General features: G+C 48.2%; 2 protein-coding genes across 3 annotated transcripts in view; one reads left to right on the forward strand and one right to left on the reverse strand.

Moving 5' to 3' along the window:
- Positions 1-21,256, reverse strand: part of LOC146075864 (uncharacterized) — a 101,054-nt gene that overhangs the window by 10,969 nt on the left and 68,829 nt on the right. Inside the window, exons 4-9 of one of the 2 annotated variants that reach the window (XM_083185529.1) lie at positions 19,857-20,049; positions 19,687-19,757; positions 17,546-17,644; positions 9,376-9,403; positions 2,266-2,306; positions 64-110 (exon numbers count right to left, since the gene is read on the reverse strand). In XM_083185529.1, the coding sequence (XP_083041655.1) occupies positions 64-110; positions 2,266-2,306; positions 9,376-9,403; positions 17,546-17,644; positions 19,687-19,757; positions 19,857-20,049 (479 nt within the window). Of the gene's footprint in view, positions 1-63; positions 111-2,265; positions 2,307-9,375; positions 9,404-17,545; positions 17,645-19,686; positions 20,050-21,256 lie in introns of both variants that reach the window. The other variant, XM_083185528.1, reaches the window with a different exon arrangement.
- Positions 13,991-16,518, forward strand: LOC146072191 (uncharacterized). Its single transcript, XM_083179517.1, has 2 exons — positions 13,991-14,198; positions 16,395-16,518. Exons 1-2 carry the CDS (start codon positions 13,991-13,993, stop codon positions 16,502-16,504), a joined length of 318 nt encoding a protein of 105 aa, XP_083035643.1. The 3' UTR covers positions 16,505-16,518.

The raw sequence follows: 21,256 nt of genomic DNA on the forward strand, positions 1-21,256 counted from the left end.
GTACCATCCCGGGAAGCTGGTGCAAAAAATGGAGTACATTTTTTTAATCTACTAGATCCTCACCTTAGCGTTGATCTCACAATAGGGCAATTCTTCACATACATCGTCATCTGTAAATGAATGATACAGTTCTGTAAGTTCACACGTAATATATATATATATATATATATATATATATATATATACACACATTCTGTACACTACTGAGGACAAAGGCCATGGCTGCTTCTCATGGAATAGTTAAGATCATTTGGTAAGTGTTCTGCAGAATATTCGCCTCCTTGCCTGTGTGCCCATCACATTGATTGCGGTTCACCAGTGGAATTTTACCTTCAGTTGCGCCACCTCAATAATGCTGTATGAAAAAAGGATTGACCATCACCTGAACTCCAGGGCTGGATCAGAGGTGGGCACAGTGTGTCTCAGTGCTGCGTCTTTGGTCACAGCAGATCTGAGTGTACTGGGCTTCCCTGGTAATGTAGGATTGCCATCACCTGTGGTGAAACTCCTTTCTTATCAATTCCCTAGCTCCCCACAGATGATGGCAATCATACATTACCAGGGAGGTCCAGGAACAGAGCATTTTCTCCCTCATGGAGAGGGTCTGGTAGGCACCCCTGGTATATGCTAATGCCCTGGGTGGAAAGACACTGCTGGCTTCTCAGATCATAAAGACACAGCACAGGTTCTACAGTGTACCCGGCGGGGTGCTCAGAATGTCTGGCAAAATTATATCAGTGAGACTGTGTCTGAGGAGGCAGCCACCGGCTTCAGTATACCAAATGATGGGGGCGACATGTCCTCTTTATCTGCATTGCCCCCCTCCACCACTACCCACAAATGCAAGCAGATGTAATTAATGATGTGGTTTAGATCAGTGACGTATCTCCCAGAGACATTGGAGGCAGTAGTTGCCAGGCTCCAGCTGTCAAAGGGGCCCCAAGAAAGTAAGATACAGAATTAGGACAGATCTCTCTCTCTCTCCACTCGTTTAATACATATTTGTTACAGTCACTGCTGACTGACAAACTCCCTTTACAGCACATTTGAGCTGAAGATTCTCAGAATGTGACATAACAGATCAAAGTGCTTAAATAGGGGGTTATTCTGGTTGGTTTGTATAGGCAAATTCCTTCTTTAATAAACAAAACCATGTGCACTGCAGGTGGGGCTGAAGTAACATGTGCAGAGAGAGTTACAGTTGGGTGGGGTATGTTCAAACTGAAATCTAATAAAGCAGCCAGTATTCACTCTGCACAGAAACAAAATAACTCACCCAAATGTAACTCTCTCTGCACATGTTACATCTGCCCCACCTGCAGTGCAGCACAGTTCTGTCCATTAGAGAATTAGTTTGCTTTTGCTGCTGCAACCATATTAGCGCATTTGCTTTTGCAAACCAACCAGAATAACCCCCATAGTGATTACAGCTCTGCTCCTGTGTCTTAAAGAAAGGAGAGCAGACGTTCTTTTAAGGAAATGCACTAATTCTTATAAAATTTTCAGGGGGAGGGGTTATATAAGTTTGTAGAGAGATACAATTGTGAGAGATAATGTACCAATCTGCTCATAACTGTCATTTTTAAAACACAGCTTTTTAACATGTAATGTGTAAGCTGATTGGCTGACAGGGATGCAGTTAAAATCCCGGCGGTCGGGATCCCGGCGGTCGGGATCCCGACGCCGGAATCCCGACCGCTGAAATCCCAACACTTTCTCCCTCCGTGGGTGTCCACGACACCCCTGGAGGGAGAATAAATGACCGTGCCGAGCGTAGCGAGCCCGCAAGGGGGGGTGATCCACGTCCCCCCCTTGTCGGGATTTCGGCGGTCGGGATTCCGGGGTCGGGATTTTGAACGCCGGGATCCCGACCGCCGGGATATCATACTGAATCCGGCTGATATTTTGTCTCACACCATTTTATCTCTCTTGTATTAAAAAAAAAAAAAAAAACTCAAGGCTCTATTATCATTTGCAGCCAGCATTCAAAAATCCCCCCAAAGATTCCTTATGATCACCATTAGCTGCAATAAGGAAACTTTATTCTCTCGGATGTGAAACTGGAGAGTCGCTGGGACATCAGCACATGTGCAAGCAGGCGCCACTGGGAGGGGGGACCACTGTCTGAGTCACCTCCGGGTGCCTGGTATGAACTTACGCCCCTGGTTTCGATGGATTGCCGATATTCACACAAATGTTTAACTGTACAGTTGTCACAGGATTAATTTAGATGTACTTTATGGTTAGCCGATGTGTTATATTTACCTTTATCTGGCTGATCAGTGATGTCCATCTGCAGGTTGGTACTAGGATGATAATGAGATAACTATGTGAGAATAGGTGGAGGGGATAAGTGTTTCTGTGCTGCTATTGCTACAGTATGTGTCAGATATTAGCACCATGGAGGTAACTACTAATGATGCAAGGGGTGCCTAAGGGGGCCTGGACCCAGGGTAAAAAGTTCTATTCCAATTACCAGATTTGCCTGCTAAGCAACTGGTTCTGATCCATTGCCCAGGCTGAAGTGTGTGACATTATATTATCAGTGAGAAGACTGTGTAATGGATATTATAGTGGTAAGGAGGCACAGTAATGTGGCACATTACGATGGCTTTATGTTATGTACAGTATGATAAAGTTTTATGTTACATAATATGATTCAGTTTTACATTTTTTATGTTATATATGAAATGGATTTATGTTATATAGTGTTATGTTAGATTTGATAAAGTTTTACATGTATGTATCTCTTATATATTTGGCTACATCTGTCACTCAAAGTGTGTGAGTGTGTGACTTCTCCCTTAATTAATGATTGCCAGCACCTGTGTTGAAGCACCTTTCTAATCAATTAATAACATGTGTGAAACAGGTGATGGCAATCATACATTATGAGGGAAGTCCAGGGCTGCCAAGAGAAATCCTGGGCCCCGGTACAACAGCGTCACGGGGCCCCCCTGGAGTGGCGAGCAACAGAAAAGAGGTGTGGCCATTAAAGGATATAGGGGTGTGTACCACACCATATACCCTTTATGCAACACAATAGTAGACCCCTTATACTTGCCCCTTTACATTATGCTACACAAAATTCAAATCGATTACTTGCCGCCCCGTTCGTATGCAGCAGTGTGGACAGAAGCGTGGGGTGGTGGATATGGGTTGCGCCCATGGGAGTAAGGGGTCGTGGCCATGGATGGGCAGATAGCGGCAGGGTCCCTGCGGAGGATGGGAACTAGGTAATAGCTCCCATCCTCCGCAAGGACCCCTCTGCTGTCTGCCCATCCGTCACAGGGACCCTCTGCCCCCCTGCGCTGCCCAGACCCCTATGCCATACAGCAGGGGTGGCCAGCCCACGGCTCCTCTCCCCAAGATCTGTGACTGGCACGATCATCCCCATTTGAAGCGCCGCCTCTAGAGTATAAGGATCCCAAGCTCACACACGCAGCAGGGAAAGCGGCAACAGTTCTGGCAAGAAGCAGCAGATGTCACTACTTGCAGTATCGCCGAGCTGAGCTGCCGGTATCTGCTGTGTCCCCCAAAGCTACAGATCCGGCGCCAAGAGCAGCTGCATTGTGATGGCCAGCGGTATGTGCGGCTGGAGGGAGAGGGGGGATTGTGTCCATTAAACCTCTTTAATCTCATGTAATCCTGGGCAGTATGGTCCCACCCAGATCGCATTCCATATATGATCCGTCATAAATGGGCCCCATGTAGCCTGTTCCCTTCACACACATTGGAGGTCATTCTGATTGACCACAAAGCTGCAAAATTTTCAGCTTTGCGGGTCATCTAAATACCTCAGATTTCACGCATGCGAACGGATGTTTTACATCATCATCGATTTGCAGCTTGTGTGCAGGGCAGTGCGGTCGCCGACCATCAAATGATTTCTCAAGCGCTCGCAGATCTGTCAGTCTCTGCTGTCTTAGATCTGTGGCGCCCCTGTACGAGAAGAGGGCGGGCAGCTGACATCCGGTGACATCAGCTGCCCTCCCCCGGCACCCATGTCATGGGAGTTCCCATGGGCGCAAACCATATCCACCACCCCACGCTTCCGTCCACACTGCTGCATGCGATCTGGGCGGCAAATAATCGGTTTGCTCGCTCACACAAAGTGGCTGCACATGCACAACATCGCTCCCCTGTGTGACCGTGCGGGGAAGCGAACCAACCTGAATGAGGGCCATAGCCTGTTACACACACACATAGCCTGTTCCTTCACACATACAGTACATAGCCTGTTACACACACACACACACACACACACACACACACACACACACACACATATACATACATAGCCTGTTACACACACACACATAGCCTGTTACACACACACACACACACACACACATATATACATACACAGCCTGTTCCTTCACACATACAGAACATAGCCTGTGTTACACACACACACACACACACACACACACACACACACACACACACACACACACATATATACACAAAGCCTGTTACACACACACACATAGCCTGTTACACACACACACATATAGACATACATACATACATACATAGGCCCTTATTCTAATCGGAACGGTACGGCCCGCGTGCGGCCGTACCGCCGATGTTTTAACACTGCACATGCGCAGAGGTGAATCTGCGCATGTGCAGCCCCCTTCGCCGCAGACGGATTTCGTCCGCCGCAAAGGGGGCGGATAGGGGCGTGAGAGGCATCATGCCCTCATTTCCCTATGTGTACGCCCCGCGTTTCATGGGCGTTCCCATGCAAACGCGGGGCGTATGCATGGTAATGAGGGCATGACGCCCTCATTACCATGACATGGGGGCGGAAAGCTGACGTCGCCGGATGTCAGCTTTCAGCCCCCATACAAGCTACCACACGGACGATTGTCCGTGTGGTCTTAGCTTGCGGGAGCTGCCGCGGCGTGCGGGCCTGCCTTCGATGGTCGACGACCATCGAATGCAGGGGGCAGCTCCCACCATGGTGGAGGCGTAGCCTCCACCATTTTAATGCGGATCGCCAGCCGTCCGTGTACGGACGGCCGTGGCGATCCGTCTGGTGGGCGGCCCTTGGTTTGTGCGGTCGGAGCCCCGTGTGCGGCTCTGACCGCACCAACCAGAATAAGGGCCATAGCCTGTTACACACACACACACACACACATAGGGCGGGATGTACTAATGCTTGCTGCCGCGGAAGTTGTCTTTTATCTCCGCGTTCCTGCGTTCTCGAATGCACTAAAGTAGCGGTGGTTTTGTTCTGCTCTTCAGTAGCCCGTCGGGGAGTATCGCGGGACACCCGCGACGAGACTTCCTCCTCATAGACGGCTGAGTAGAATTGTCACGGCTCACATGCACTAACAGCTGCACTGTTTGCTAAAAGCGATTAAAGCAGTGGGCATTAACGCCACAATATATATATATGTAATATTGCCAGCACTGGTACTTGGTGGATGGATAGGAGTATGTAAGGATGTAATTAAGTATTCTTTCATATTGGGTTATACAGAACCCTTTGACATTTTGCAAATCCCTTAAGGTACCGTGACCATTAACAAGTGCGCACTGCGCATGACGGCAAGGAAATAAACCTGCGCATGCGCAGTACAAAAAAAAACACACCATGACGGACGCACTGTCCGCAACTCCAGCAGGGAAGTCTGAAGTTTAGAGCATGAGACGGACGAAGATGCACCAGGCAAACATAACGCAGCATACAACAAACGTTAGGTAGGCGAAAAAATAATAATAAATTGCGAAATTTAGTACATCCCGCCCTACGCCTGTTACACACACATATATACATACACAGCCTGTTACACACACACATATACATACATACAAAGCCTGTTACACACACACATAGCCTTTTACACACACACACACACACACACACACACACACACACATATATATACATACATACAAAGCCTGTTACACACACACACATACATAGCCTGTTACACACACACACACACACATATAGACATACATACATAGCCTGTTACACACACACACACACACAATTCCCCGCGATTCGCAGCAAGCCCCCCGCGATTCGCGGCACCCCCACGACCCCCCCCTCCCGTGATTCGCGGCAAACCCCCCCCCCCCCCCTCCCCATGGCTATGGTCGACAATGAAAAAGGTTGAGATTTATTTTTCATTTTTTGAATGTTCTCATATTCATTCTCATGTGTCGACATGGAACCCAATGAAATGCCACACTTATGTCAACATTTACATGTGTTGACCTTTCTGTGTTGATTTTGTCTTGTGGCGATACGTGGCACCCCCCACCGCGATTCACGGCACCCCCTTTGCGACCACCCCCTCCCGTGATTCGCGGCACCACCCCACCCTGTGACCCCCCGCGATTCGCCGCCAACCCCTCCTCCCACAATTCGCGGCAACCCCCGCGACCCACCCCTCCCAAGATTCGCGGCAACCGCCCGCGCCCCCCCTCCTGCAATTCGCTGCAACCCCCCTCGCCCCCCTCCCGCGATTCGCGATTCGCGGCATCCACCCCCAACCCCCGCGACCCCCCCTCCCGCAATTCACAACACCCCCCGCGACCCCCCCTCCCCAGGGCCGGCGCCACCACTAGGCAGCTCTAGGCATTTGCCTAGGGCGCCGGCACCTGGAGGGCGGCAGTTCACCCCTCACCCCCAGCGAACTGTGTAAAAAACTTGCGGCCCCGGCGTCCCTGCAGTGCTGGGGCGGTCAGGGGTATCTGTGCCGTAGGGGTACCTGCGGCGCCGTCATGTGTATAAAGCTGGCTGTGGCCGGCGGGGTCCCTGTAGTGAATAGAAAATAACTAGCGCTATGCGCGTGGCGGTGCGGGAAGCACTAGTTATTTTCTATTCACTACAGGGACCCCGCCGGCCACAGCCAGCTTTATACACATGACGGCGCCGCAGGTACCCCTACGGCACGGACACCCCTGACCGCCCCAGCACTGCAGGGATGCTGGGGCCGCAAGTTTTTTACACAGGTACCACCCCCCCTCCCCCCAGCACCGGGGCGCCCCCACCCCGACTCGCCTGGGGCGCTCCGGTGCCTTGCACCGGCCCTGCCCCTCCTGCAATTCGCAACCCCCCCTTGCGCGATTCACGCCCCACTACTGCGCTTTGCGGACCCCCGCCCCCTCCCGAGATTCACCAACACCTGCGCCCCCCCCCTCCAGCAATTCTGCCCCCTCCCTCGATTCACGGCACCCCCGCGCTCCTCCCACAATTCACGGCACCCCTGCTCCCCTCTTTAGTCCCCCGTATGCCCACACACCCCTATCACTACCCAGCTTCCTGCTCTCCTGAACCATAACTTCCACCACTAGGGAGTCGCTGACGCTGTGTTGCCCACATACCCCTATCATGCCTCATAGCCCAGCCTCCTGCTCTCATGCACCCTAAATCCCACCCAGTAGGAGGAGACACTGACTCAGGGCCACTGTCCTGTACTCCTGTACTACCACGCTGGACCCTCGCCCACTGGCAGAAGCTGCACTGTGTCTCCCACCCTCCCCTTTAGTCCCCCTTATGCCCACACACCCCTATCACTACCCAGCCTCCTGTTTTCCTGTGTTGTGACCTCCGCCAGTGGGGAGCCGCTGACTCAAAAACACCCTACTATACTATTACACACACACACAAATGTCACTGTACCATCAACACTATCAATGTACATCTTACTGTCACTGCTTTTTTATTAAACAAAACAATACACACCCCCTTCCACATCATATGCTCTGTATTTAACACATTTCACCTATAACTCAAGTTGCAATACAGGCCATCTTTCATACAATTCTAACCATATTTCTCACAATACAAACGTTCACAAATTAAGGGGGCGCAGCCCCTTACGACGGTGTGAAGAGCGCCCGTAGGGCGCGATGAATCACCTAGTATATACATATTTAGGTTATACTGTATACGGTATGATAGTTGTATTATATAGGAAACAATTTTATGTTATACTGTATATGACAGTTTTATGTTATGTATGATCAGTGGCGTGCGGTGGGGAGAGGCGGGTGAGGAGAGTTGGAGTTTGGAGTTTATAAAATATGTCAAAAATACAAAGAATATCTAAAAATAAACAAAACTATGCTGTAAAGTCTATGGCAGGTGAGGCAGTGCCTCCCCTACAGTGCCTCACCTGCAGTGCCTCCCCTACATTGCCTCACCTGCAGTGCCTCACCTGGCTACCTTTTCTACACATCTCTTATCAAAACTCAGCAAATCTCCAGCAGTATAAACTGCTGCACATGTGTATAATACCAGCATGTACCCCTGGTCTCATATATTGTGTGCAAATCCGGCTTTGGCACTTGCCAGGGACTCCTCAGCCATTTACCTCACTGCACGTCCCTGTGTATGATGCGGTTTTTACATTTTTTATATTATAAATGATACATTTTTGTATTATATATGATACAGATTTATGTTATACTAGTAAGCCCGCTCTGAGCAAAAGCTTCGAAAGCTAGTCTGCTACCTTCTGTGTTTGTGCAAGCGTGAGAAAGAGATGTAGTTTCACTCTCTGCCAGCAGATATCAGTGTTTCAGATACTCATGGACACTAGATATATATATATATATATATTGTATATAGATTATACCATATGATAGTTCTATGTTATATAAGATACAGTTTGATGTTATATATGATGCATTTAATCAATTATAATTTTTTATGTTTTAATGATCGACGGTGACTAGGTAGATAAATACAAATGGTCGAAATACCTTAAGTCAACATTGACACAAGCTTAAGGTCAACATGGTTATTGTTGAAACTCAAAAAGTCAACACAAGTATTTTACGGTTTTTGTGTCTATGTCGAAATACTGTAGGTTGACATGGATCCCTGATCTAAGTGTACCACATGCGCCCACCATGATTTGGGCACAGTGCCTCGCTGCCCTCGGAACACTATTATTTTCTCACTCTATGCCCACTTGACTAGTAAAGTATGAACCAAGTCAGTGTAAACATTCTTAGGTGTCGACCTAGTCACTGTTGACCCAGGGACCGGATACCGCTATCTGTCAGCCCTACTGTCTCTGCCATTGTTAGATAGAACAGGACAGACCGCGCCTCAGCGATTAATGTCAGGGGCACCACGGATGACTGTTGTGTATTGGGCACCAGCAGGGTTCTGGAGAGGTGGGGAAATCATTTTCCTCTGCTACCTAATGAACCCCCCTCATTAGGCAGAGCCAGGACCAGTGGAAGGGTTTTAGACACCCCCCCCCCCCCCTGCAAACTACAGTGTAATGCTTTTCTGTTAATATTACTGTACAGGGTTATGGTGGAGATTGAACAAGTTCCACCTCGCCAACTCAAATCCACCCGGTTCCCCCCACTTTAACCCCTGGGTACCATACTTACTGGCTTCTTTTCTTCTTACACAGGATGCCTGAAAGTAATAAGCAGAATTAGTTATGGACATTCACAAACCCAACCACTGTAACTATCTCACTATAAATGGCAGTGGTAACCTAAGTGCCTTCTCCAATGTCTCCATGGCCCTTATTCTGATCGGTGCGTACTTTCCCGAATTCTTTCGGATCGCGTTTTTTAGCCGTCTGCGCATGCGTGTGGAACGCTACGCGCATGTGCCACGCATGGTCTCCGTACTTGTCCTCACTAATACCGTCCAGAAATGTGCACCGCAATCACTCGGCCAATATGGGTGTGTTATGGGCGTCATGCGGAATGACACAGGGGCGTAGTTTAAAAGTGGGCTAAACTGGGCGGAAACATGGGCGGACACGGGGGAGTACACATATTTGGGTAGGCGTGCATTCGGACAGCACGCCGAATGCACGCGAACAAAAAGGGTAGAAATGTGCGGTGTCCAAAAGGCTAGTATTGCTTTGCGGACACCACTCGGTCATGCGCTAGGCAATCGGAACGCATAATCAGGACGGACGCACCTCAACCAATGTCAGCTGAACACAATACAATCACCTACTTTACTCATTACTTGTTAATTACACGCTTCTCACTGCTACAATTGGAAGCATTGCAGCTTAAAGGGAACATTACATGCTGCACTTGTCACACACTTTTACACTGCAAATAATCAACACAACTTAATATGAATAATACTAATACACATGTCACTTCTGCATGTATCAATTAATACAGACATTTGAGGGGCCAAAATAACATTTATTAAAGAAACTTAGAAAATAATTTCGAAACCATCACAAAATAAATGGTACCATAACAGGACTAAAAGTAAATAATATATAATAAATAGCCACAGCAGAATCATTAGGAACACATCAGGTGGCTTCACAACAAAAGTACAGCACCAACACTTCAAGTACAGCAGACAGTAATGCTAGCCGAAACAGGGCAACAGGGGAACCAAACATGACATTTGAACCGCGGGCAAATGTGGTGACCCTCGGCACGGATTTTGACACAGGATGCTGACACACACAGCTCAATGGAAGATTTGGGAAGACATAACGGTGGAGATTAATGGGGACACAAGTTCATTTGCGAGCACGTTTGCCCCTGGCAGGCTCCTTGCCACGTGCAGCAGCTCTTCGGCCTCGCCCACGGCCACAGTCAGATGGTGGGTCACGTGGAGCACATGCTGGGGAAGGGGTGGATCTTCTTCCCCCTCTGGCAGCAGGGAGTGATGATGTTGGTAATGCACCAGAAGCGGGTGACATTAGGACCCTATTGGTGGTAACTAGCTCCACCATAAGTTCATTATGGCGGAGGAGGAGTTCATTTTGCCGCAGGGCTTGATCAGCCAGCACCTGCAGGCTAGCAGCAATAGCTTGCTGGCTGTCACTCATAGCTTGCTGGCTGGCACTCATAGCCTGCAGGCTCGCAGCAATACTCTGGTTGCTGTGGTCAAACCCTGCAGCACCTCCTCGGCCCTACGCACCCGCTCGAATGCCGAGTCTCCCTGCTGCACAATACTGTCTAGCACACGGCCCCACGTGGACAATTCAGCCGCGGACATTTCCGGCTGCTGCTGCACGGGCCTGCTACTGGGGCCAGGTGGCACAGACTCCACAACCTCCTCAAGAGAATCAGGACCAAGCAGTGGGGATGCTGTTGAACGAGAAATTACAAATTACCACACATTCCATGCCAAATTCAAAACATCTACTTATGGCCTGGCAAATAATTACCTTCAAGCGTAGAAGCCATCACTTTCGCTGGGGACTCGCTGTCTATGGTGCTCACCCCCCGGACCTCCTCCACTGCAATACAGCACTGGGCCATCTCTTCCAGGGGGGTGAGCTGCAGCTTGCCAGGCATGGGGCCAGCCCCAGAGGTGTGGCTGTGTTCCCACCGCTGGGTCAATTTCTTCTTGAGGTTGCCTTTGAAGTCGTGCCACCTGCAATCAAAGTGTACATATTAATAGATGTAACTCCTCATGTTTGCTGTAGCACCCATTGCAATCTGAAACATGATACAACATGTGCCTACTGACACCAAACTTACATTATATTCATTTTTAAAACCAACCCTTAGAAGATACAACAACAGTCACCCTCCAATAACTATCAATTCAATGTCATGGCCAACATGTCTGTGCCTCCAAGCAACGTGAACACCCATTGACCAACTCCATCTAATATTGAATGTAAACATTACTGGACTTGTACTGCTCAAATGTAACACACATGTACTTGCCTCTTCTTAACGTGCTCCGCCTCACGAACTTGTGGAGCCACTGCATTAATCTCCGCCGTTATCTCCTCCCAGATCTTCCATCTCCTTGTGTGTGTCAACTTTACCGCTGGGCACTCAATTAAATCACGTGCCCGGGTCACCAGGATGTCAAGCTCCTGCGGTTCATATGCCATGTTTCTTGTGGTTGGTTCCTCTGTTGCCCGACTGCGTCCACGGGCACGGCCACTGGCACCGCCACTGCCACTGGCACTGCCACGGCCACAGCCACCGGTTGCTGTACTTGAAGTGCTGGGCTGGCTACTCTGTTGGGAAGCCACCTGCTGTGTACCCAATGATTCTGCTGATGCTGAGGATGGGCCAGCTGCTGATTGGCCTGATGTTGATGGCCCATCTGGCTGCTCTGGGTTGAGGGGGACATAGGTGGTGTTGGCTTCCATGCGGGACAAGAGATTCTGCACCACCTGTTCTTCCTCTGACTCTGAGCCAGCCATGTTTGCAACAACTGTTTGCCTTTCTAGGACAACTTTAAATACTATTTCTGTAATTGGCGTTAATCAGCTGCAACCTGCGTTCCGTACGGCCGCGTTCCGTACGCCAGCGTCAACCGTGCGGCGCATACGGGACGCCCCTTGGTGTTGAAAAATATTTCTCAAAAACCAGGCAAACTGAGTAAGTCAGATTTAGTAGCTAAATGCAGATTCCAACACCAATTACAAAATAAAACTGAGGTCACACATGAAATGTATATTTGAATGTACATCTGTACTGTGCACTTGTTTGGTATGTAGTACAACTGACACTACCCATTCCATATGTCAATCCAGTCCACCACTTAGCCACAAGTAATCAGTGCTAGCATCCAAATCACATGTGAAAGCACTCCAAATTCAGGCTGGATGCTAGCTACTTTTCATTCCACCTCTGTAGTAGGGGCCAGTAGAAGGTAAGTGTACACATGGCAGCATGGCCTAATTTTTGTAAAAGGTCTGCCACTATTTGCTATGTTTCTGCTGCATAGCTTTCATTATAAAATAGCTGTTTAGAAGGGATGCAGTTAATATCCCGGCGGTCGGGATCCCGGCGTTCGGAATCCCGACGCCGGAATCCCGACCGCCGAAATACAGACATATTCTCCCTCCGTGGGTGTCCACGACACCCCTGGAGGGAGAATAAATTAGTGTGCCGAGCGTAGCGAGGCACCGGGCCCGCTGCGTGGCGAGCGCAGCGAGCCCGCAAGGGGGGGCGATCCACGTCCCCCCCTTGTCGGCATTTCGGCTGTCGGGATTCCGGCGTCGGGATTCTGAACGCCGGGATCCCGACCGCCGGGATTCAGTACTGAATCCGTTTAGAACCTTGTGGAGTTAGGTGTAAGTGTCTAGTGATGCAGACTATTTCACCTGGTGCTTCTACCCATGTTTGGTGGATGGTATAGATTATATATCATGTGTTTCCATCTTATTTTACACTGTCTGTTTAGGATGGGTGTGCTATGCAATGGGTTAGCCGTCTGTTCTGGCGCATACACGCTGTTAGTGTAAAAATGAACAATAAAGTTAATACCAAATATCACTCTGATCAACCAATGACAGCACATGATTGTTTGATTTGTGCCATTGCTAAGATGGCGGCCTATGGGAGAGCAGCCCCATTCTCACCCGCGGAGCTGAGAACTCTGGTCTCCGTTATGAAGACCAGGCTGGGGCGGGCGGGCCCCTTTATAACCAACCGGCAGAAACGCAATGCCTATGCGGTGGCCCGCCGCCGTATATACGCACGCACCCAGGTGCGGCGGACCATCGCTCAGCTGGAGCGGCGGTGGTCCGACCTCAGGCGCAGGGAGCCAGAGAGGCTGCAAGAAATAAGGGCCAGCATTGCTAGATGTGAGTATTTCAACAGTAAATGGGGATTTGGACATGATTGCTTACCTGACATTATTTAAACCACTAAGGTCACCAGCCTGATCCATGAGTTAAACATGGCATACAATATATGAGTGCTACTTCCTGTTTGACACTCTGTAATGGTCATAAAATATGTTATTGGGGAGGATTAATGCTTGTGATGCTTACAATGGCCCAAATGTCACAGCATACCTGCCATGTTACAGGCTGTGTTTTGTAAAGGCCACTAAGGAGCTGTTTGCCTGTACAATTATCTGTACTTCTAACCTTTGCATTTATAGCTTGATAAGGCTTAATAGTAATTACCACTAATTGCCACTTTTTATTTTTTCACATACACAGCACGTGCTCGCGCAAGACAGGCCCGGGAGGAGGCAGAGGTGGCCCTCGAGGACCTGCCGCAGGAAGGGAGCCCGGAGGAGGGGGCCCAGGAAATGGAGGAGGAGGAGGCAGCGGTGGCCCTGGAGGACCAGCTGCAGGAAGGGAGGCCGGAGGAGGGGGCCCAAGAAATTGAGGATGAGGAGGGGTGGGCTGTGGAGGCACTGCCACCCGAGGAGGACGTCATCGAGGCCGAGGATGGAGCATTGGAGGCCCCTGAGGAGGAGGTGGAGGCCGGTGAGGTCGTCCAGGCGGCCGGAATTGGTATGTATACATAAGGATTAATTTATCCGTTTGGCATTTACTATTTGCTATGTAGCACTGGTGATTCAATTGATTTTTACAATACTATAAAATGACAAAACAAACGGGATAGCAACAGACACACTTTGGGGTTAGATAGGGTGGCCAAACCATCCCTTTCAGCCAGGACACATATTAATGACACAGGTTGTGAGGATGTCTTTCATATCGATTTTAAGTGCCACTGAACCTGTTTGGTAATCTGTATCCTGGAAGAAAGGGATGACTTGCTAATGTAAGTGTTTCATGTCCCTGCTGCTTGCATACAATCTGTAGCCTCATATAGGTGAGTAGAGTTTACTGGTGAATGATCTTTGTAAACTAGATTCAGTATGGCATAAATGGAGTATGGACAGGCGTGGCTTAGACTGGAGTAACAAGTGGTCAGTGCCCCTGGGCCCTCCTCTAGCTAACCACCCCCTGCGGTCTGCATGTATGTTTTGCACCATAATTGTGTGTGGATTTGGTCTTAGTAATGCTTTTGAGCATGTGAGTGGGTTAGTGCTGCAGCTTACCCTAACTGGCATTCTGACAATGATTTCTGGAGCAGACCATCAGCAGGCAAGCCATGCTTGATTGCACAAATGTACTGAGCATTCCTGAGAGTTGTGTAACTCCCCTGCCAGGCTCCATCATATAAGAGACACTGAACTTTGTTTGCCGAATTGTGATTGGTGCAGCGCGTGACATGCTTCTCAGAGCTTAGTCATGGGTGGGTTTGGATTGAGAAGGAGCAGTATGACTGTGAGGTGTTCGACAGAGTAAAGGGTAGAGGGCCAAAATCAGGCTTTCCATGTAGTATGTATGCATGTATGTATGTATAGGTGTATGTCTCATATATATAGTTATATATGTGTGTATATATATATATATATATATATATAAAAATATGGAACTCTTTACCTAGAAGGGCGCCAGCGATTGGAATCGCGGGCGTCGGGGGTAAAAATCGCGGTCATCGCGGGCATCGCGGGTAAATCGCGGGTACATAAAAATCTGCTGCCCGCGATGACCGCGATTTTCCCATAGGGAACAATGTTAAAAAGGCTGATTGACCGCGATTTTCATGTAAAATGCCTCAATGCCCGCGATTTGGCCATAGGAATCAATGTTAAATGGGCTACAGAGCCCAAATAGGCACAATTAACCCTTAAATGTCCCCCCAAATTTTTAACGCCACCCCACGATCCACGCCAACCCGAAGCGTGGCGAGCGCAGCGAGCCCGCGAGGGGCGGCGGTACGCGTCCTCCGACCTTTTCATGCCCTACTATCCACGTCGGCGTGGAGTTGAGAATAGAATAGTGTGGCGAGCGCAGCGAGCCACCGAGCCCGAAGCGTGGCGAGCGCAGCGAGCCCCGCGAGGGGACGCGGATACCTTCACAGGTAAACGCGTCCCTTCGCGGACTTCACAGGTGTCCGCGTGGCCACGGACACCTGTGAAGCCCGCGAGGGGACGCGTTTACCTGTGAAGGTATCCGCGTCCCCTCGCGGGGCTCGCTGCGCTCGCCACGCTTCGGGCTCGGTGGCTCGCTGCGCTCGCCACACTATTCTATTCTCAACTCCACGCCGACGTGGATAGTAGGGCATGAAAAGGTCGGAGGACGCGTACCGCCGCCCCTCGCGGGCTCGCTGCGCTCGCCACGCTTCGGGTTGGCGTGGATCGTGGGGTGGCGTTAAAAATTTGGGGGGACATTTAAGGGTTAATTGTGCCTATTTAGGCTCTGTAGCCCATTTAACATTGATTCCTATGGCCACATCGGGTCCATTGAGGCATTTAACAGTAAAATCGCGTCGGTCGGGCCACTTAACTTTGATTCCTATGGGAAATCGGGTGCATCGCGTCGCGGGCATCGCGGGTACATTTATGGCCGGCCGCGACGCGACCGACGCGATTTCCATGTTTAACATGGGTTTCAATGGGAAATCGCGGGCATCGCGTCGGTCGCGTCGCGGCCAGACATAAATGTACCCGCGATTACCACGACGGGTGCCCTTCTAGGTAAAGAGTACCATAAATATATATATATATATATATATACACACACACACCTGTCACAATGCATGTTTAAAAAGTAGGTTTGACTATGTTAAATGTATGCATGAATATCATAGTCATGAATATCATAGTCATTTTTGAATTTGAATTTCCTCCACAGATGAGCCTGCCCAAGCAGAGGAGGGTCGCCGTGGGGCCCTCCTTAGACTGAGAGGCCTGATGAGGCAAATGCTGGAGGAAATGGACCGCATCATTGATGGGGAAATTTAATTTTTTGGTTGTGGACAGTTCTTTTGTAATAAATCGTTATTTAAAGTTCAAAGTTGTCAGTGTTTTTTTCTAACATGCTAAAGTATATGTGTAACTTGTTTAAAATCTTTAAAATAAGCAAAATGTACATAGTGTATCTAGATGTATGTTAGGGTCACATGCTGTAAGGGTTAATGTGTGTCATGAATGTAGTAGGAATGTGGGTCAGTATAGATGAGCATTTAATTGATTGAAATTGATAACAATCCCTTTTTCAGGAGGTTGGCTAATTGCCTAAGTGGGTCATGTGATCGCTGTGTGTACTCAGTAAAAAAGTGTGGGATTGAGCGTAAATACTCCGCATCGGGGTGTACGGACAGCTTCCCGTACGTTCTGACGCGGTAAGACCGTGCTTGTGCGGGAAGACCGTGCAAGAATCTGTACGTTTCCACCGCACACGCACGGTTTGTATGTCGTCCGTACACACGCCCTGTTCTTAAAGAGTGAGTCCGTCCGAATGCGGAGGACACGTGGGCGTTTCTACGGACGAAGCCCGCACGCCGCCGCACAGCGTGGCGTGCGGACCGCACCGTAAGAATTCGGGAAAGTCCGCACCGATCAGAATAAGGGCCCATGTCTCAAATACCATTGTAACAAACCGGATACTATCAGATCTCTGTTCTCAGTCAGCCGGTATTGTCCTATCTGATACCACTTTACCCAACAACAAATATCTTCTGTTTCCCCAGAACCATACCCCCCTTTCCAAGCAGACTACAGATGGAGAAGACATGATTAGATTTTCTTTTGCCATCATATAACAAATCACCCAGACTGTCTGGCAACTTTCAGCCTTGGGGTCCACCCCAAACCAATGCCACTCCACTGTGCACTGTGATGGAAAAACTAGCATGCCAAAGACCAAGAAGGTGGAGCTTAAGAACTGTGGGTGTGGTTTAAATAGGAAATGTTGGGCAATCTGTCTCAGATATATCTGACATTCCTGGAAAACAGGTTACAGCATTTAATTACAGTGGAAAAGAACAGACAAAATCCTCTCACCTTTTGCCTTCAAGATGATCAGGATCACACAGAGGATGAGCAGAGCAACCAGCGCAGAGATGGAACCAATGATCACTAGATTTCCTTTATCAGCAAATCCTATAACATATTTTGGGGCATATTTAACAATGACTGATTTTTTTGTTGTCACTCATCACGAATGATGAATGGTGCTCCAGACAATCAGCTACTGTCATTTTTAAAGCAGATGGCAGTTAGGAGCTGATTGGTTGGGCACCATTTATTATTCGTAACGAGTGATAACAAGAATATCACTATTATACCAATCAAATAATCTTATGAGACGGCTGTGACAACTTCCTAGAGGAAAGTCGCTGAGAAATATTACATTGTATATTTACTATAGATGTTACATCAGATAATGAACATTTATTATCGCCATGTTTTGCTTGTGTATAACCGAAATGTATTAAATACAAACAAGATACAGCGAAAATGTATAAAAGGGAAGTTATTGCTATTGGTATCCAGATGGCTCAGAGACAAGTCCAGGTAGACAGTCAAAATGTTGATATGCACAACTGTCAACATTGACAAAATGTTGACATAAACAAAAGCATGGCAACGATTGACACATGAAAATGTCCACATGAATTTTTCATGTTTTTTTTTGTGGGGGATGACTTTTTAATGCTTTACCATCCACATGGACGGTAAAGTGTGCTCAGTACAGCGGTAGTAGATCCAGGCATCTGTGAGGGGGCATGCTATACTAATTGGGTTGCACATGCTCAGGTGTCGACACTGAGACAAAAAAAACTGAAAAACTCATGTCGGCCTTTTCATATGCCATCCTTTTCCATGTCAACCTTCTGCTTATGTTGATCTTACATGTAGTCAAGATCTAGTCAAATCCCAGTGTTCTCGCCAGAGAAACTGGTTAGCACAGATCGCCCATACACACATATGACATATGCTACATGTGTGTGTGAGCGACCTAGCAAGCCCAGACCTGTGTGCTGAGCGATCTGACGAGACTAGATCGCTCAGCACATGAGGCTCATACACATTGCTACAGTATGTGTGTATGGGTGATCTAGCCACTGGGAAGCTCAAGGGAGATTTCCCTAGGAAGGGCACTAATACGCATGTGGCCTTAGGGCCAGATGCACTAAGCTTCAAAAGTGATACAATGGAGAGTGGTAAACTACCAACCAATCAGCTCCTGGCTGAGCTGACATATTTCAAACCCAGCCTGTGACATGGCAGGCAGGAGCTGATTGGCTGGCTGTTCATCACTCTCCATTTTATCACTTTTGAAGCTTAGTGCATCTGTCCCTTAATACGATATAAAGTTGGCTATACATTGCTCCGACTTCTCTCCTTCAGTCGACCCGGGCTTATCCATCAGCGACTGAAGGGGACAAGTGTATAGAGGTCTTAGAAAAGGCATGTCCAAACTATTGCCCTCCAGCTGTTGTGAAACTACACATCCCAGCATGCCTTGCCATAGGTTTAGCATTCCCTAATAGCAAAACTGTGGCAATGCATAATGGGAATTGTAGTTTCACAACAGCTGGAGGGCCATAGTTTGGACATGCCTGTCTTAGAAGCAACAAGATAACCTGGGAGACTTGACCTGCCACAAAAAAAGGTGCGGCCATCCAAAAGGGGCAGAGCTATGTCATGGATGGTCTTGGCATGGGCTAAAGGGGTGTGGCCTAGCCCCATGACCCCCATTTTTTGGGGCATGCCCAGCGCTCCCCTAGCGACTGGACAGCCCCCAGCTGCCTTCCAGAACTCCCTCCCATCATAGCAGAGGTGATTTCCCCAACTACCCCCCCACCAGAGGGACACTGCCACCCGAGGGAGGGACAGCGGGACAGTTTCCAAATAGCAGGACTGTCCCTCTGTAATCGGGACAGTTGGAAGGTATGTAACAGCCACTGTGCTTGCATCAAATTGCTTTAAAAAAATAATATAGACAATAATAAGACAAATAGACAACTATTAAATAATTAGATGTTTTTATGCATACTAATAAAATGATGCACTTTTATTAATAAGAACCCTGGTAAAATACATTGTTGTGATGTGTATGAAGGTGGATAACATACTGTACAGCACATCCATGAGAACTAATCATTATCTTATACCTTTATCAGTAATTGTATTGTTACCTCTTATGGTCAGTCTGGTTCCTTCTCCATGTTCAGCTCTGTGTTGAGCTCTGCCATCACTTGTGCACAGCCTAAGTACCAGAAAGCAGTAGTAGGTGGCATTGTCGTCTCCCTGCACCCCCTGTATGCGGAGGTCTGCTAATCCCTGTATCTGTGTTCTTCCCTTGTACCTGGGATGGACCATTTCCTGGTAGGGGTGGTAGGCGTAAGGGCCACTGGTGCTGTTCACTCTCCAGTAAGCACCGACCCACAGGAAGTTATGATCACTGTAATCACTGTATGAGCAGTTGAGAGTCACAGAACCTTCTGTATCAGCTGTGATGTTATTTGGCTGCTGTACAGTAAAATATGAGGATGATGCATCTAAAAAGATAAAATATTACATACAGTACGACATTAGTAGAGGTAAAAAAAAAAAGTATATAACTTAAATAACCTCTGCATGTCTTCCACGTGTTTTGTATCAGCTAAACCCTTTCATAAATGTGGGGTATTCAATATTTTAGAAAGAGAAAGAAAAAGAGTTAATATCTCAGATGCGGCAATTTAAACCCTATTTTATCCCTATTTCTGTGTAAGAATAGCCGTATGTCAATCCCATGCATGTTTAAAATGTCCTACTCCCTTTGCCCATCAGCCCTGATAGGAAGCTATTCCACTTGTTCATACCTCCTAAAATGTATTCAGTCCTGAATCGGGACCCAATAAAAAGAGGTGGGGCTTCCAGCCCGGCAGGCATGGCCTCCAGTAGAAGGGGCATGGTCTAGCACCACAACACCTGTTTTTGTCAATGTGGGGGCATGCCCATCGCTCCCCAAGGTGCTGGACAACCCCTGGCTCCTTCCAGGCAATGTAGAGATACCGTCCATGTTCACACAGCATTTATTTAACGATCACCATCTGCAGAGCTGAGCAGCGGTGATCACCATCTCCCCCCAACTGCCCCCCACCTATGGGACACTGTAGCCAATGGGAGCAACAGTGGGACAGTCTGCAAATAGCGTGACTGTCCCACTGTAATCGGGACAGTTGGGAGGTATGACTTGTCCACTACCTTTTCTGTGAAGTAATTTTTCCTGAATCGCCCTTCCCCCAGTGTTTCTCTAACTCTATCATGTCCCCCCTTTCTCTTCTCTGCTCCAAACTATACATATTAAAATATTTTAGTCTTTATGGGTAAGTTCTGTTATAGTATGTAAGCAATGCACCATTTTATCTGCCCTTCGTAGTCTCTAATGTATGTATATATATATATATATATATATATATATATATATATATATAGCAGCAGACGACACGGCGGCACTCGGACAATAAAGACACTCAGAAACAATGCATAGATGCCAACGTTTCAATGAGGTTTACTCATTTTCATCTGCCCTGATGAAAATGAGTAAACCTCATTGAAACGTTGGCATCTATGCATTGTTTCTGAGTGTCTTTATTGTCCGAGTGCCGCCGTGTCGTCTGCTGCTATTGGCGGGGCACCACCCTGCTCCTTCATTGACGGAAGGCAACGGACCAAGCTACTATCTATTAACGAGTGCCAGAACCCATCTACTCTATATAT

Source organism: Crinia signifera, chromosome 4 (assembly GCF_055691185.1).
Source record: "Crinia signifera chromosome 4, ASM5569118v1, whole genome shotgun sequence".
NCBI classification, from domain to species: Eukaryota; Metazoa; Chordata; class Amphibia; order Anura; family Myobatrachidae; genus Crinia; species Crinia signifera.

Coding starts and splice junctions, on each gene's coding strand:
- LOC146072191 (XM_083179517.1), top strand. CDS start 13,991: ATGGAGGAGGAGGAGGCAGCGGTGGCCCTGGAGGACCAGCTGCAGGAA. Junction 14,199..16,394: donor CGTCCAGGCGGCCGGAATTG/GTATGTATACAT, acceptor TTTCCTCCACAG/ATGAGCCTGCCCAAGCAGAG.